General features: G+C 62.0%; 1 protein-coding gene across 1 annotated transcript in view; it reads right to left on the reverse strand.

Moving 5' to 3' along the window:
- CEMIP (cell migration inducing hyaluronidase 1) overlaps positions 1–4,418 on the reverse strand; it is a 52,662-nt gene extending 48,244 nt beyond the window's left edge. Inside the window, exons 1-2 of the mRNA XM_049614181.1 lie at positions 4,340–4,418; positions 430–576 (exon numbers count right to left, since the gene is read on the reverse strand). Coding sequence (XP_049470138.1) covers positions 430–576; positions 4,340–4,418 — 226 coding nt within the window. The remainder of the gene's footprint in view (positions 1–429; positions 577–4,339) is intronic.
- Positions 4,419–15,586: the final 11,168 nt, after the last annotated feature.

A 15,586-nucleotide genomic window follows, 5' to 3' on the forward strand; every position in this document is an offset into this window, starting at 1 on the left:
CGCGGGCGGACCCACGAAGCCCCCGCCTCGGCCAGACGGGCAAGAAGGCGGGTCTGTCCCGGGACTCCTGCCCTTCCCGCGCTCACTACCGGCTTCTCCTCTCTCCTCTCACCCTGCGATGCGGGGACACCGCCTGCCGGCTTGCACCCGCCGCCGTGCACGCCGTGCTCAACGGGCGAGCGTCTGGCGGCGCGACCGGCCGGCACGCTCCGAGCACCAGCGAGAGCCTCCCTCTACGCTTCCTTCGCCAAGACTTGGACCGCTGACGGGCTGCTCCTAAGCGCCCAGAGCGGATGGCGTCACGACCCACCAGACGCTCTGACCCGAACCCGGGGCCCGTGACCGTCATTCTGCCCGTCCGGACCCCCGGCCGCCTGCTGGGCTCCGAGGCCGCGGCCGGGAGGGAGGTCGGGGGGGAGGCCGGCTCACCTCCCTCTGAGACGTGGATGGAGTTCACCGTGGCAGAAGACGTGAGCAGCAGTGTCCTGCCCCGGCCGATGCGCACGCGGTGGCCCGGGTCGTGGCCAGGGCTCCAGGGCTGCAGCTCAGGGCTCTGGTCGGGGCACTCGGCCGCCACTGCTAAGGACAGAGGGGAGTCACTGCTTCCACCCACCCCCCTCACCAAGCAAAGGCTCTGCCACGCGGGAGCCTCCCCCACCTTCACGGCTCCCGTGGCCCGAGCCGCGTAGGCGCAGGAGCCCTGGGGTCCGGCCCCACGTCTTTACTACAGTCCGTCCCATCTGTCCACAGGTCACTTCCTTTCTCCGGGGTCAGTCTCTCCGTTTACAAAACGGAGGGCGTGGCAGATGATTCTTTAAAACATTCCCAGACCCGAAGCTAGGTGACGATCTGCCCAGAGTTCTTGCAATCCCAGAGAGTCCTCCCTCTGGAAAGCGGCGCTCTGAGAGTTAAGGAAGCCCCCTCCCTTTCCGCCCGAGACTCTGACTTTAGTCAATTTTCTAGCTCTGCTCCCCTGGAAACCCAAGAGGGGATGGTGTTATATCGTAAACCGGGTCACCAAGCAACGTTGCTTCGAACAAAAGCGACCCCTTATCAGTGAGCGGCATCTAAATGGGTCAGAACTGTGCATAATTTGTTCTCTCTCCCTGGCGGAGTCTTCTCCCTGCAGGGTCCCCCCCTGGGCGCGGTGACTCCTGGAGCCCAGCACGTCTCCTGCGGGGACCCAGCAAGTCACGTCTATGCAGTTGTCGTGACGGATCGCCACGGTCCTTTTGAAAAGAGAGTAATTTGGAAAAAAAGGTGCCAATATTTAACAACACGTTGTTTACATACTAGTATGTTCTGTGGAACAGATGTTATTGGCAGAGTTGAGAGAGAGAGAGAGAGAGAGAGAGAGAGCGGCTCTGCGGGCCTGAGGCCCCCAGCCAGGGCAGCTCCCACACCTGGCCCCAGCTGCCACCTGGGGAACCACACAGGGTGGCTTCTGGAAAGCCACGTGGCACGCAGCCAGGACGTCCCCGGGCAAGAGAAACACACGCCTCGCGCCCGCGCCAACGGCGGCCTGTGTTTCCACCCTGCACCCTCCTCAGGGACCTGACCCCGAGCGTGGCCTGTGGCGGCCTCGGGGTCGGCATGTTTAGCTGAACGAGGGCCCCGTGGGGGGCGCTGGGGAGGCGCGTGTCCCCCACCCCAGCGGGAGCACCGGGAGCAGTCCCCTGGCCATCTGGAAGAATCTCCCCGCAGCGAGGAAAAATCCAGAAGGAAACTGGTAGGAAGACCAAACGAGAAGGGCTTGCGTCCGAGAAAAAGCCCCGATGCCTTCCTCTACGTACGAGGGTTGGGGGATGTGGGGGCTGGAGAGGCAGGAGGGCGGGGTGCAGGTGCCAGGAGGAGGTCGGAAGGGACGGACGGGAGCTCCCGGCTCAGGCTTCGAGGAGGACGGTTGTGTCTCTTGAGCAAAGCGCGTGCAGGGAACGAAGTCCACGACGGGGGGCCGTGACCCCAGGAGGGATTCAGTAGGATCCCCAGCACGTCGGTTCAAAGTGTCGCTTTACTTCCGTCCCGTTATCTCTGGGATGAGAGTGTCTGCCCCGCATTTACGCGTCCCCAGAGAGCTGGGAGGGGGGTGCCGGATACGGACCCCCGAACCCACACCACCTCCTCCTCTTTGTGCATCTGAAGGCAGTAACCGGCCCTCTGTCCTCTGCCAGGCAGCCCGATGCGGGCTGGCCGAGCCGTGTCCCCACCCGCCCGGCCCCGGCCCGCCAGCACCCCCCTTCTGCCCGCCATCCACTCCGTCGTCAGAGCGAATCCAGTCTCCGGATCTCCTCCGCCGAGCACAGAATTCCACGCTGTTTGGAAAGCACCTCTCCCAGCTGCTGGAAACCCCCACGGGCTCCAGCAGTGGTGACAAACCGAACACTAGGACGCTTGCTCATCGCTGGACTTCCCGGAGCCTCCAGCAGGCACTGCTCTGCCTCAGCATTTAGCAGCCGAGGGTCCCGGGGGCCCAGACGAGAGCCCCCGTGGGTCGGTGCTCACGCCTGGGCTTGTCTTTGACTGGGTCACGTGCCTGGCTGGCTTCCAGCAGAGGCCAGAGGCCCCGGGCTGCCCTCCACCCAGTTCCCGACCCGGAGTATCCGTTTCCAAGGAGGCGTCCCCGCAGCGTGCGGAGGACACGTGTGGCCCGTGGCGAGCCGCGCGGTGGAGGCCTGGCACCAAGAGCTTGCTGAGGAGGAGTCCCTTCGACCGCACGGGACACAGCCTCAGGGCCTCGCCTCCCGCATCTCCCAGGACGAGCCCGACGGCCCCTTTACTCCCCAGGCACACGAGTGGCACCAGAGGTCACGTCTGGATCTGGAAGTGGTCAGCCTGAGCCCACGGGCCCTCAGGGGAGTGCAGGTCCCAGGGCACCCGCGGCTCCGGCCCCACCGCAGAAGCTCGGCGGTCACCAGACGGGCTCTTTCCTTACAGCTGGATGCTTGCACCCGGGGACGGCCCGTCTCGGTGGGTTTTCGTCTGTGTGAGCTCACCAGTGGCTGGAAACGGTCGGCGCCTTGGCTGGACTGTCTCCGCAGCAAGCACCCTCCCCGGGAGGGGCCGCGGGAGCAGGAAGGAGGGCGGAGGGTGGAGGGACGTGAACGCAAGGCCCACCCGCTCGGGGCACGAACGGCAAGACGTCAGGGAGAAGGAGAAGCGTGGACCAGGGGCAACCAGAGGCACGGCCGCCTGTCCGGGGGTTTAGACCCACACCCAGAGTGAGGAGGAGAGGAGACACCCAGGGTGCGGGAGGACAGCACCCCGTAGGGCCGCCCCAGGGCCCCGAGGCGGGCCCTCCTACGAGCGAACCGGAACCCCCTTCCCGGCCTGGAGCTGCTGCCCCTCGGTGTTTATGAGGGGCGAACACGACGGAAGAAGGAAGGAACGATATTCCAGCAATGCTGACAACTGTTTCGTCGAGAGCGAAAACGTCCGAAAGGCTGCGCGAGGGGCCGCGTGGAAGGAATGTCACTCGTGATGGATACAGAGGCCCTCCTTCCCTCCGCGGGTTGAGGAAAACAAACATAACCTAAGTTCCTTTATTCTTCTCGTAGGAAAGCATCCGGCTATTAGCGACAGCAGCATTTTAAAAACCAGAGTGGCTGACGGTTGGCGTTACGACCGCCAGCCCCAGGCTCGACCTTGTCTCCCATCTTCTGCCTCCTTCGACCCCGAGTCCGGCTCACGCGGCGGCTGCTTCCTGCCGGCCCTGCAAACTGGCCTGGAGCTTCGGGTGGTTCTTAGAAAATCATCCAAACAGCAAGGTGACATCGAGATCGGAGCAGCCACCCTGCGTAGAGCGGCGCAAGGTGCCCGAAGCTTCCCCGAGCCTGGGATGGCGAAGGGAGAAGGGGACGAAGAGCTCAGGTGAGGGGTGGCGAGCTGGCTCCCAGAGGTGTGGCCTTCCTCCGGCCCCCGAGTTGCTTTGCCAAGTTTGAATTAGTCGTCGACGCTTGACACGAAGAATTTTACGGAAAAATCTATGCTTCTGGCTTCTCTGAGCAACCCGCGAGCTCCCGCCTTCATGCGTGACAGCAGATTGGCCAGATCTGAGACGCCGGGGTCCCTCTCGAGGAGTGTGAACGGCCCAGGCGGCCACGGTGCCCACGCGGCCCCCCACACTGCTCCGCGTCTCGTCCTTGGCTCCCGCAGATGCTGGGTTTGGAGCCCCTGGGGCCGATTCAGCCCCTTGATTGTGTGGACGACAAAACCGGGGCCCGGGATGAGACTCGCCTGGGAAGGGGCGGGTCAGCAGGGACGGGCCGGAGCCCAACCACCCCGCCCCCCGCCTGCCTCCCACCGAGGCGCGCGGCAGTCCCACGGCTTTGTGGCGACTCACCTGCGGACGCGGCCAGGGTGAGCCAGCTGAGTGTCAGCATCGCCTGGAAGGTGCCGTCCTGCCTGCTGGCGGCTCCCATCCTGGCCGCGCGCTCCCTGAAACTGAAGCGAGCGAATGAGACCCGGGAGCTGGGCGGGCCGGAGTCAGAGAGGCGGCAGATGCGCGCGCGCACACACACACACACACACACACACACGGGGCCACCTGCACACACAGCACAGCGCCCCAGCCAGCGCACAGGCCTCAGCCGCCCCGACTCGGGGCCGGGCAGACCAGGGCACGCGAGCCCTGTCACTGTCCCGCCCGTGTCCTGCAGCTCAGAGACCCGGTGATGGATGGAATTTCATCCTCGGAGCTCGAGCTCCCTCTCCTCCAGAATGAAGCTTTTTTTTCTTAAGTTCAGAAGCAGAGAAAACAAAAAATACCCCCCACCCCCACCACCACGGAATGTGAGCTGGGAATCAGGTGCCATGAACGTGCTGTGCGATCTCAGTGTTTTTGATTGACCTCTCTGGGCCTCAGATTCCTAACCTGGAAAATGAGGGTGTGGGCTGGCCGATTTCTAAGCTTCGCTCCTTTTTTTATCAGTCCGTGCTTCTAAAGCAAGTCTTGGTGATATTGAAACCCTGACTATGATGCCTGTGCGTTATAAACCCTCTGTATGGTACCTGCCCGAAGGAAGGTGAGGCAGACAGAGACAACCGTCCCCTGGCGGTTCCCTCCTTACCTGGTAAACAAACCCCTGACTTTGACCTGGGCGTATGGCCAGCTAGTCTAAAGGCTACCTCTTCCAGACTCTCTTACATTTAGTCGTGGCCTTGGAATGGAGTTATGGCCAACATAGCCCCAGTGCGGTATGCGAATTCCAGGAAATGCCCTTGAGGGAAGATAAGAGGACCTTCCTCCCGCCTCCCTCCTTCCTTCCTGCTAAGTGGAAGGTGGATATGATGGCTGGACCTTCCGGCTACATAGTGCCAGCCATGCGGAAGGTGGCAAAGCAAATCCAGAGGAACATCTAGGCCCTGCCCCTGTGGAGGCCTCGACAGCCCTAGACCATGGGTTTATTTTTATGGGAGAGAGAATTACATTTCTATGTTGTTAAACTTCCGTTTCATTAAAGCTGCTTCATTTTTTTCCTTTTTACTCATACGGACGGTGAATATGGGACTCTGTCCAGAAAAGCCTCAAGATAGGAACTTTAAAAAGAAGATGCCAGATTCCCCCTGCAGACTACAATGCACCTGTTAGAGGATGCTTGCTTGTCCTCAGGCCCCATGCGGCCCACACCGAGGGCTCACACTGGGCCTGGGGGGCGACCAGCGCCGGCTTCCCTGCCCGGGGCCCCAGGTCCTGTCCTGAGCGAGACGGAGGCTGTGCCCAGGCACTCACTGACGGAGGGGCCCGAATCTCGCTCACCCAACACAGGCTCCTCCCCTTGAACTCGCTCAGGGACAAGTCTGACCGACCCTGGCCTGTGGGCTCCAGGTAAAGCGCTTTGGGGGAGCTCGGGGAGTCGGGCAGGCAGGAGGGTCCGAGGCGGAGCCCCCTGCCCTCTGCCTGGCCGTCCCTCGCAGGCGTGTGGGGAGCTGAGGTGGGGGGAGGAGAAACCGATACTCTGAGATTCAATGCCCGCGATTTCCTCCCGGCCCGGCCCAGGCCTGGTCTTCGAGAACAACGGGCTCATTCTAGTGCCTCAGCCGGCTGCTGGAGGGACGCATCTCGGCATCTGGGAATGGCGCCTTTCCCATGGTCCCAGAGGAGGAGTGTCTGCGCTAGAAAGGAGGGGGCCCCGGGGACGGGAGGGCTGCATGGCCCTCAGGGGACGGCCACAGCCCCGTTCCAACTCTTCATCGGTTTAGAAAACCCAGAGGAAGCGTGCCGTCTGTTGCTGAGAAGGCCCAGGTCGTCGTGGGCTCCTCTGAAGGGGCCTGGACTTTGGGGCCATCAGCCGGGTGAAGGGAGGGGACAGGCACCAAGGCTGGTGGTGACGGGTATGGGAGGCAGTCTGGGTGCGGGTACCCCTTCTGGCCCACTGCCAGGGGCCCCTCAGGAAAGCATCTCCTTCGGTGGCCTCAGATTTCCCGTGGGCAGAGTGCAAGTTTGCGTCCAGCTGTAGCTCTGAGGTCTTCTGATCGCATCATAGTTCATTTCAAAGACCAAAGAAACAAAACAGAATCGCTTTCTGGATGGACGTGAAAACAATTCCACTTGGCAGTGGGGGCGGGAATCGCGCTCAAAACCTCTTTTCCCCAACATTAAGGAGACCTGTGCCGTGTCTCTGTCTGACCCCCGGAGGCACAGACTTCGTGCCCGGAGAGGGGAACCCCACATTGCTGGGGTCTGAGGGGCCTCTGCACTTCCTCTCTCCGCAGTGGCCGTGAACAGAGACCCCGAGAAGCATTCTGTTGAAGCAAAGCCCCAGACTTTCTCTGATCTCACTGGGGAATTCATCAAGGGGGACAGCTTTCTCCGTGGGCCACTAGAAGCTTTCTGGCGACGAGAGCTGAGATTCGGCCTCTCCGGCTGGCCAGACTCAGTCTCGACCCGGCTCCCAGCTGCCAAAGACCCGGGGAGAGCGTGTTGGCCGATGGCGCTGGGGGTTTCCACAGGAGGCCGCTGGCCAGAGCTGGCCGACCGCTGCCCGACGGCCCCGAGCCGGCGACATCCTACTCCGTTTTCCAGAACAGGAGCGTTTCTGCCATCCTGCCGTTGCCCAGGCCTCTCGGGGTCGAGAAGAAGCGGCACCTAACCGGGAACGAGAGACGTGGCCTCCGTCCGCCTGGCCTCGCTGCCTCACGCACCGGCGGCCTGCGATTTGGCTCCTCCTCCGGGAGGCCTGGGCCTCAGCGGCCCCGGGGCCCAGCGCTTGTCACCTGCAGAGACAGGGGGCAGAGTGTTGTTCGAGTGTCCAGAGAAGCCCCCGGACAGTTGCTCAGCCCTCCCCAGAAGAGCCCGGCCCCACGGGCCGAGAGACCCACTGCCCTGTGGGGCTGCGCAGGCCGGAATTCTCCAAGAGTACCGGATGCGGGCCGGGAGGAGGGGGAGAGGATCACTTGAAGCTCTGCGGCAGGGGTGAGATGGGACCTGCCAGGCTCAGCCGTCTCCCCCTGTCAAACCCACACGAACCCAGACAAGGCTCGGCCCAGCAACCAGCAGGACAGCGTGGTCCGGAGTCCTCGGTCCCGGCCACGCAGCTGACCTCGGGGGAAGCATCTGACCGCCTGGGGCTCCCTTTTTTTTTTGAATTTTGAATTTTTGTCTGTAAAACCTGAAATGACGCATCCCAAATGCCAAGGTCACTGTGGGATCGAGACGCTGCCAGGCCCGAGCTCCTAGCCCTGTGCCTGCCTGACCCGCGGCCAGCCCCGCCCCCCTCCCCGGTTGTGCGAGCCCCAGGCATCAGGACACGCGGTTGCACAGGTGCTAGAACCAGGGAAAAGGGTCTGAGAACCTGCCACCGGCTGTGTGGCCCCAGACCAGCCACTCAACCTCTCTGTGCCTTACTCTTCCCGATTGTCGAACAGGCTCCTGCTACCCACGAGCAGGAGTTATTTCCGTGAGGGTCAGCGGGACAGGCTGGCTCTAAAGGTGGCGGCTTACCACCGTGAGCGCCGGGGTCTTCCGCACAAAGGGAGGTAAGGAGACGGCCCCGGGGTCCAGAAGAACACGGCACTCCCTCTTGGCCTCGCTTCGCAGAGTTCAGGGCAAATAGGTGACGTGGGCCCCGTGGGTCTGGACACTTCCCTTACAGTGACACACGTGTAGACAGGCCACTCTAGTCCCTGCTGAGGCGGGGCGGGGGTTCTCTGGAACCAGCCCCACCCTCTGGATTCTCGTGGGTGCTTTGACTTCCTCTTTACGCCCCACAGTGTTCGCGAGTCTCAGCTGGGCTGAGCTGTGCCCCCCCGAGAGTCCTGTGGTGACGTCTTACCCCTCCGGACCTCGGAACGCGACCGCATTTGGAGAGGGAGCCTTTCAAGAGGGGATTAAGGTACAATGAGGTCCCCAGGGTGGGTCCTGAGTCGGCATGACTGGTGTCCGTGTAAGAAGAGGGTGTTAGGATCACAGACACGCACGGAGGGGAGAGCAGGTGCGGACACGGGAGGAAGACGGCTGTCGACACACTAAAGAGAGTGGCCTCGGAGGACAGCAACCGTGCTGACCTACAGCCCCCGGAACCGTGAACAGTGAAGCCGCCCCGTCTGTGGCCCCTGCAAACGACGCCGTGTCCCCGAGCGAGCTCATCTTCCCAGGCCTTCGGCCTCCCGTCCGCAGCGATGACACCAAGAGTCCCGGCAAACGCCAGCGTAGCTTTTGCGAGGCTCCGGGCACCGCTTTAGGCCCCGGCCACACGTCGACCGATCTGCTCTTCTGTAGCTGGGGGGCACGGTCAGCCCTCGACACGGATGGGGAAACTGAGGTACAGAGCACGCAACTTGCCCGAGGCACGCAGCCAGCAGGTAGCAAAGCCCAAAGCCTGCTCCCTCCTCCAGAAAGGGCGTTTCTAGTTCCCAAAGATTAAACGGTTTGCGGTCTCGTCTCAAACTGCGAGAACGTAGAAGCCGGAGGGAAAGTCAGCGCTTCTCAAACTCCGTGCACACATGAACCCCCCCGGGGAGCTGACTCAAAGGCAGACCCCGACTCGTTGGAGCAGGGCGGGGTGGGGGGGGTCCTCTGAGGGCTACAGAGGCAGCAGGCGGTGACACAGTCAGGTCTGAACCTGGCAGGTCTGGCCCCAAGGACATGCCCTGTAACGCAGGACCGCACCCCTGTCCCCCAGCCGGGCCTCCCACGAACAGCAAAGGTCGGATTCAAGCCACCTCTCTGCCTCTCGCTATGCGTCAGCGATCCGGAAATCACAGCGCCCAACGCCCCCCGCCCCCAAGGGAGAAGGAAGGGGCAGGGGACAGGGCAGCCCACGCACCTTCCGGACCACAGGTGAACACGGGAGGAGCCCCCGCCCCTGCCCCCGCCCCGGCAGCCCGGGCCCTTTCTCGAATGCTGTGTGAAGGACCCCGGGGACAGGGAGCCCCGCCTGGCCGCCTCAGAGAGAGGCGCTCACAAGACCCCTCGCTCCTGCACACCAGTGTCTCCCGGGGCTGCTTCGAGGACCAGCCCCTCCCCCAGGAAGCACACCCGCCCAGACGGTTCTCACCGCCGCAAAGACCGAAAACATTCCAAGGAGACCCACGACCTCATAAAGCCCGGCCTCCTCTCCGGAAACCGGGCTCCCGCGTCCTTCCGACCGGCCACGTCGCGTCGGGCTCGCACCACGTAGGAGCAGACACGGCACGAGACCCGCTCCGGCCGGCCCGTGCGTGCGCGTGTGAGTCACGGGGGACTTGTTAAAACACGGGTTCTGACCCGGCAGGTCTGGGGTGGGGCGTGAGTCTGCGCTTCCGAGCGGCTCCCAGGGGAGCCTGGACCGCCGAGCTGGGCCGCGCCCTGAGCCTCCAGGATCTCCTCATTCACAGATGGGCAAACCGAGGCCCGTCGAGCCAGAGACGGTTGCCCGCGTTGCTCAGGAGAAGCGAATGGAAATCTGAACCAGCATCTGAGAGGGGAATTTCTGCCCGACTCTAACTCATGGGACGCCTGCCTGTCCCTTCCTTGGCCGGGCAGGGTGGGGGGGGGGGGGGACACAGAAGGGAGGGGGGCCCATCCGGTCCTGCCCCTGTTCCAACCCGGCATCACTTTATGTCACAGTTTGGGGAGTAGACACGTGCCTTTTCCGACGCCCTTGACACGCCCACAGACTCTTAAATGATCTTCCCCAGACAAAACACCTCCTTTGATGCGGGAAATCCCCTCTGGGGAGCCAAGCAGGAGAGATGGGGGGGTTCCATGGATCAGAGAGATTCGCACCAAGGCTCCCCCAGCCCCGAGCGCTCGGGGTCCTGCCGTGCCACCGAACCCAAGTCCCTCATCGCGCCGCCGAAGCAGCGCCCGTGATCCCCGGTCCCACCACATGTGCCACAGGCACCGAAATCGGAACCAGGAGCATGGCCCTCGCAGCAAACCAGACGCAGACACGACGTTTCCTAACGAAGAAGTGGCTCCTAACGACTTGCGGCAGCTTAACCCCTGGAGTGAACCATTAGCTACAAGGATAGATCTACCTCTCCTCTTCGTTTCCAGCTCCTCTGCCCGACTCCCGGCCGCTAGGCACATGTGGCTATGCAAACCTGCATTTAAAATCAGGTAGGGCCGCCTGGGTGGCCCAGTCGGTCAGGCATCCGACTCTCGGTTTCGGCTCAGGTCACGATCTCGCGGTTCGTGAGTTCGAGCCCCGCGTCGGGCTCTGTGCTGACCGCGCAGAGCCTGCTTGGGATTCTCTCTCTCTCTCCCTCCCTCTGCGCCCCCCCCCCCCCCCCGGCTCACACTGCCTCTCTCTCAAAATAAACTTAAAAAAATTTTTTTTAGTAAGAAAAATAATTTAGAAAACCAGGCAAAACGAAACCCGCACATCCTCGGCCCTCCCAGGCACACGTGAAGTGCCCGGAAGCCCCTGGCTGCCAGTGGGAGCGCAGAGCGGAACCCTCCCGTCACCGCCGAACCCCGTCAGTCAGCCCTGGTTCAGAGCCCCAGGATTCGCAGACCATCTGAGTGAGCCGGGTTCCCCGACCAGGAGCGTCGGCCCCCCCATCTGGGGATCGCGGCAGCCTCGCCCTCCCCACCCCCACCCCCACCCGCCGCCCGCCCCGAATCAGAAGCTCCGGGTGGCCCAGCCATCTGTGTGTGAGCCCTCCCAGCGGGGCTCATGTGTGCTCACGTCTGACCCCCGTGAACCTCGTGAGTGTTTGACAGTGTGTTGGCTGAGCGCTAACCGTTCGGCCTGTGTCACCAGACGGATCCAAATTCGGGTCTCAGGTCGGCTGCTTAAGAGCCGGGCTTGGCCGTTCACTTAAGGGTCTAAGCCTCAGCCCCATGGCTGTGAGGTCAGGGAAGCCACCGGAGGGGGTGGAGTGACGCACCCCACGGTGACTGAGCCACGATGGTCCGCCACTGGGAGTCTGTCCCCACCCTCGGGGCCCGGCCCCCGCCGGCTGCGTGGGGCTGCCTCACGTACCAAGTGGGGCCCTTAGGGGCCTCTTCTACTGGTTAATGGGCCGCACTGGGTCATCCGTTCAGAGGCACCACTACACCAGAGACTTTCTCAAAAGCTTGATGTGGGGGACCGCACAGGGAAGTCCCCCCCGCCCCACTCAGCGGTGGTTACGGTGGGGGAGGGAACACACGTGACACGACACAGGGGGGCCCCACGCTGGGCCCCGGGCAGAGGTCGTGCCTGGACGGGGCCCCGGACCAGTAGGCTGTCTCAGCGGGAGGCGCAGGCGGTGGGTGGGGGTCCCGTCGGCCCCGGGGGCCCCGGGGCAGGCGGAGGAGGTGCTCTGGCAACAGCTCGGCTCCTGCTTTGCTCCGGGAGGCCCGGCGGCCCTCACACTGGGGCCGAGCGCAGCGCCCGGGAGAGGACAGGAGCCAGACGAAAGGATGAGCCGAGACAGGGCTTAACCACACCACCCGGGATTCACTTACGCTTCTAGCAGCTTCCACGCGGGGCCGGGGAGGGGGGATGCCAGGAGGCCCGTGCTCGGGGAGCGGGTCCCGTCTCCGTCCCCAGCCGGCTTCCCGCTAACTCCCTCCCGGGCCCCCGCGGGCTTGCACACGTTCTGCCACCTTGACTCCAAGGCCGTCTCTCCCCCTCCTCCCCTGACCTCAAGTCCTTATCAGCTGCTTCTTCCTCGGCACCCTCACCTTACTGACCCAGCCTTTCTTTAATTTTTTTTTTAAACGTTTATTTATTTTTGAGACAGAGAGAGACAGAGCATGAACAGGGGAGGGGCAGAGAGGGAGGGAGACACAGAATCCGAAACGGGCTCCAGGCTCTGAGCAGTCAGCACAGAGCCCGACGCGGGGCTCGAACTCACGGACCGTGAGATCATGACCTGAGTCGAAGTTGGACGCCCAACCCACTGAGCCACCGAGGCACCCCTGACCCAGCCTTTCTTTAAATTTCTCTCACCCCGTGCTTGGGACTGACTGAACGGTTCCCACTGTTAACTCGGGCTGCGGGCTCCTTGAGGGTAAGCCCATTTTTCTTTTCCCACAGAGCGCAGCTGGGCACACAGCGGCCGCCCGGCGACCCCTGGGCGGCGGGTGCCTGTGTGTGCTGCGTGGCTGCCGAAGGAGCAAACGACTTGGCTATCTAACTGCGCGGCATCGTTAGACTCTTTGTCCAGTGCTCTCGAGAACACCGCGTGGGAGTCCGAAAGCAGCAACCGGAGACGTTTACACAAGCTACCACTTTTCAAAATTATAACTCTCTTTTGAAGTCTCTTAAGTCATACCCTCAGTGGAGGAAAGGAGATGATCTTCCCTCTTGAGGATGTTTCTCTCCCCCCGGGGTCTTGAAGGAAGAGGGGACGTCATGTCCCTGCTGCAGGTGCCTTCTCCCCAGACTCAGAGTCCAAGGCCGGCGTGCCTCTGCTACGGTCAGAGCAGCGCTGGCTGTGGTGAGCGTCCTGGCCCGTCCTCTCCTGCTAAGCCCAGCACTTGCGGGGACGGAGGGATTGCACGCTCTAAAAGGGGACCTCCAGAGGCGCCTGGGTGGCTCAGTCGGTAGAGTGTCCGACTTTGGCTCAGGTCATGATCTCACGGTTCGTGGGTTCGACCCCCACATCGGGCTCTGTGCTGACAGCTCGGAGCCTGGAGCCTGTTTCGGATTCTGTGTCTCCCTCTCCCTCTGCCCCTCCCCCACTCATGCTCTGTCTGTCTGTTTCTCTTTCTTTCAAAAAATAAACAAAACATTAAAGCAATGAAAGGTGACCCAAGTGTCCCCGGGTCCCTACCTCCAGTCCCCAGGCACCAGGTGCCCAGCACCTCCCAGCTCACTTACTCACGTGGGAAGTCTGGCCCCTTGCACGGCTCCTCTCTCCCTCCGGGTCTGTCTGGGACTCCTCGAGGGCACCTGCACGCGTCCACGAGCCAGCCCTGTCGCTGTCCATGCAGCCAGTGCCCTGGGACGTCACGGCTACAACCCCGGGTCAGCCCTGCTGAGCTCCAAGTCTGCCCTCGCAGGCTGGGCCTTCCCCCGGGAGAAGAGCCTGTCACTGTGCCTCGGTGGCTGGCACACGGGGGTCCCCAGCACAGAGAACCGCCCGGCTGAGATGGAGGGCCCGCGCTCTGTCACACGCGCCCAGCCGGGTGATGGCTTCTCCCACTGTGGGGCTCCTCTCCCAGCACCTCCTTGCTCCCCCCCCCCATCGGAGCGTCTGTCTGGTCTGCAAAGCTCATCACGTGGCTCTACCCACCCCCACCCCCGGGGCCGGGCGAGCCTGAGCGGGGGGTGGCGGGAAGGCTCCCGTACCCGGCGTGCCCCCACTAGACGTCAGAGCCCCTCGCCCCTCCAGGCGGGCGGCTGAAAGGTCAGACGATGCCCAGAACAGCCTGATCGCAAAGCACAGTGACCTCAGAGGGAAGCTTCTCCCAGGGCTCTGAGTCAGAAGCCGGAGCTTTCCAACTCAGACCACCAAGCTGCACACCTTCCCGGCTGGCTGAGTGGCTAGGGCAATAAACACTTCATCAATTGTGTTTTTTAACCGAAAGTTCTAGCATCAGCAGCTGGCTGGGCATTTCTCCTGGCCTCGGGTCATATCATGTGTGCCTACTTATTTCTGGGGCTCCAGAAAGATCTTTGCAAAACGGCCCCTACCTTCTCATCACGTCCCACTCCTCCCTCGGCCCGGCCGGGTCGGGGTCAGAAGACAACGCCTGATTCTGGTTCAGGTTTGGGCCAGAGCCCTCCTTTGAGCGGAGGGGCTGGTCTTCTCCTGGGTTATTTATTTGCAGAAACCACTGTGGCTCCCTACTGCTTCAAACACACCTCCAGGAAGCGACTCGAGGTGGGGTCCCAGCCGAGGCCGGGCGGACGGCCCCACGGGGCCTGCCATCAGGTACCCGTGGTCCCGCAGGCAGGTGTGATTCGCAGCCTTGGGCTCTAAACACAAGTCTGCGGTCTTTGGAAGCAAACGGGCTCTGGTAAACCCACTGGGCAGGAGCACCTAGAAACCCGGGGTCCTGGGAGACCCTGGGCCACGGTCGTCTGGCCTCTGCTTTCTCACTGGGAGGGGAGACCCAGGGCAATGGTACTTTGGTGCTTACTCAGAACTAGGTCCCCCACAGGGGCTGGGACACAGGTGGCTGAGACACCCCACGGGGGCTGGGACACAGGTGGCAGTTACTGCTTGGAGAAGCTCACCCACCAGCCCTGAGCTCTGGGGACCCTGCTTCAGCACTAGGGGGCCCCAGGGCTCCACACAGTTGTTTCTCCACCACCCTCCCCCCACACCCCCAATAACCTTTTCCCAGCAAAATTTTCACACATTAGACCAAGGTGAAAGAGTTTCACGGTGACCAACCTACTCATGACCTAGAGGCTACCAGTAACATTTCACTACATTTGCTTTCTCACGTTGCTATGCATCCATCCATCCATCAGCCATCCATCCATCCACCAGCCATCCATCCATCCATCAGCCATCCATCCATCCATCAGGCATCCATCCATCCATCAGCCATCCAGCCATCCATCAGCCATCCAGCCATCCATCCATCAGCCATCCATCCATCCATCAGCCATCCATCCATCTATCAGCCATCCATCCATCCATCAGCCATCCATCCATCCATCCACCCACCCACCCATCCATCCACCCACCCACCCATCCATCCACCCACCCACCCATCCATCCAGAAAGCAGCCTTATTTTTTGGATGCATTTCAAAGTAAATTGCAAGCAGCAATATACTCCCCCCCCCACCCCAAATACTTCAGTATTAACTAGAGTTCAATATTCATTTAAATTTTTAAAACTCTTTGTAGGTAAAATCTACGTGTCGTGAAACGCACAAAACCTAACTGTGCATTTTCTGAGTTTTGAGAAATGTCTCTACCTGAGCGATCCGGCACAGAACGTTATCATCATCCAGAAGGGTCCCCTCATGCCCCTCCCCACCAACTCCCCTCTTGTGAGACACAACCAGGTTCTCTCAGAACCAGGTCACCCGTTCTGGAACTCTGGAGAAATGGAATTGCCCGGAGTGCAGTCTTTTGCGCGAGGCTTCTCTCACTCAGCACTTCGGGTTTTTTTTTTTATGTTTACTTATTTTTGAGAGACAGAGAGAGACAGCGCGGTTGCAGGGGAGGGGCAGGGAGAGAGGGAGACACAGAATCCGAAGCGGGCTCCA

Source organism: Panthera uncia (genome assembly GCF_023721935.1).
Source record: "Panthera uncia isolate 11264 chromosome B3 unlocalized genomic scaffold, Puncia_PCG_1.0 HiC_scaffold_2, whole genome shotgun sequence".
Classification (NCBI taxonomy): domain Eukaryota; kingdom Metazoa; phylum Chordata; class Mammalia; order Carnivora; family Felidae; genus Panthera; species Panthera uncia.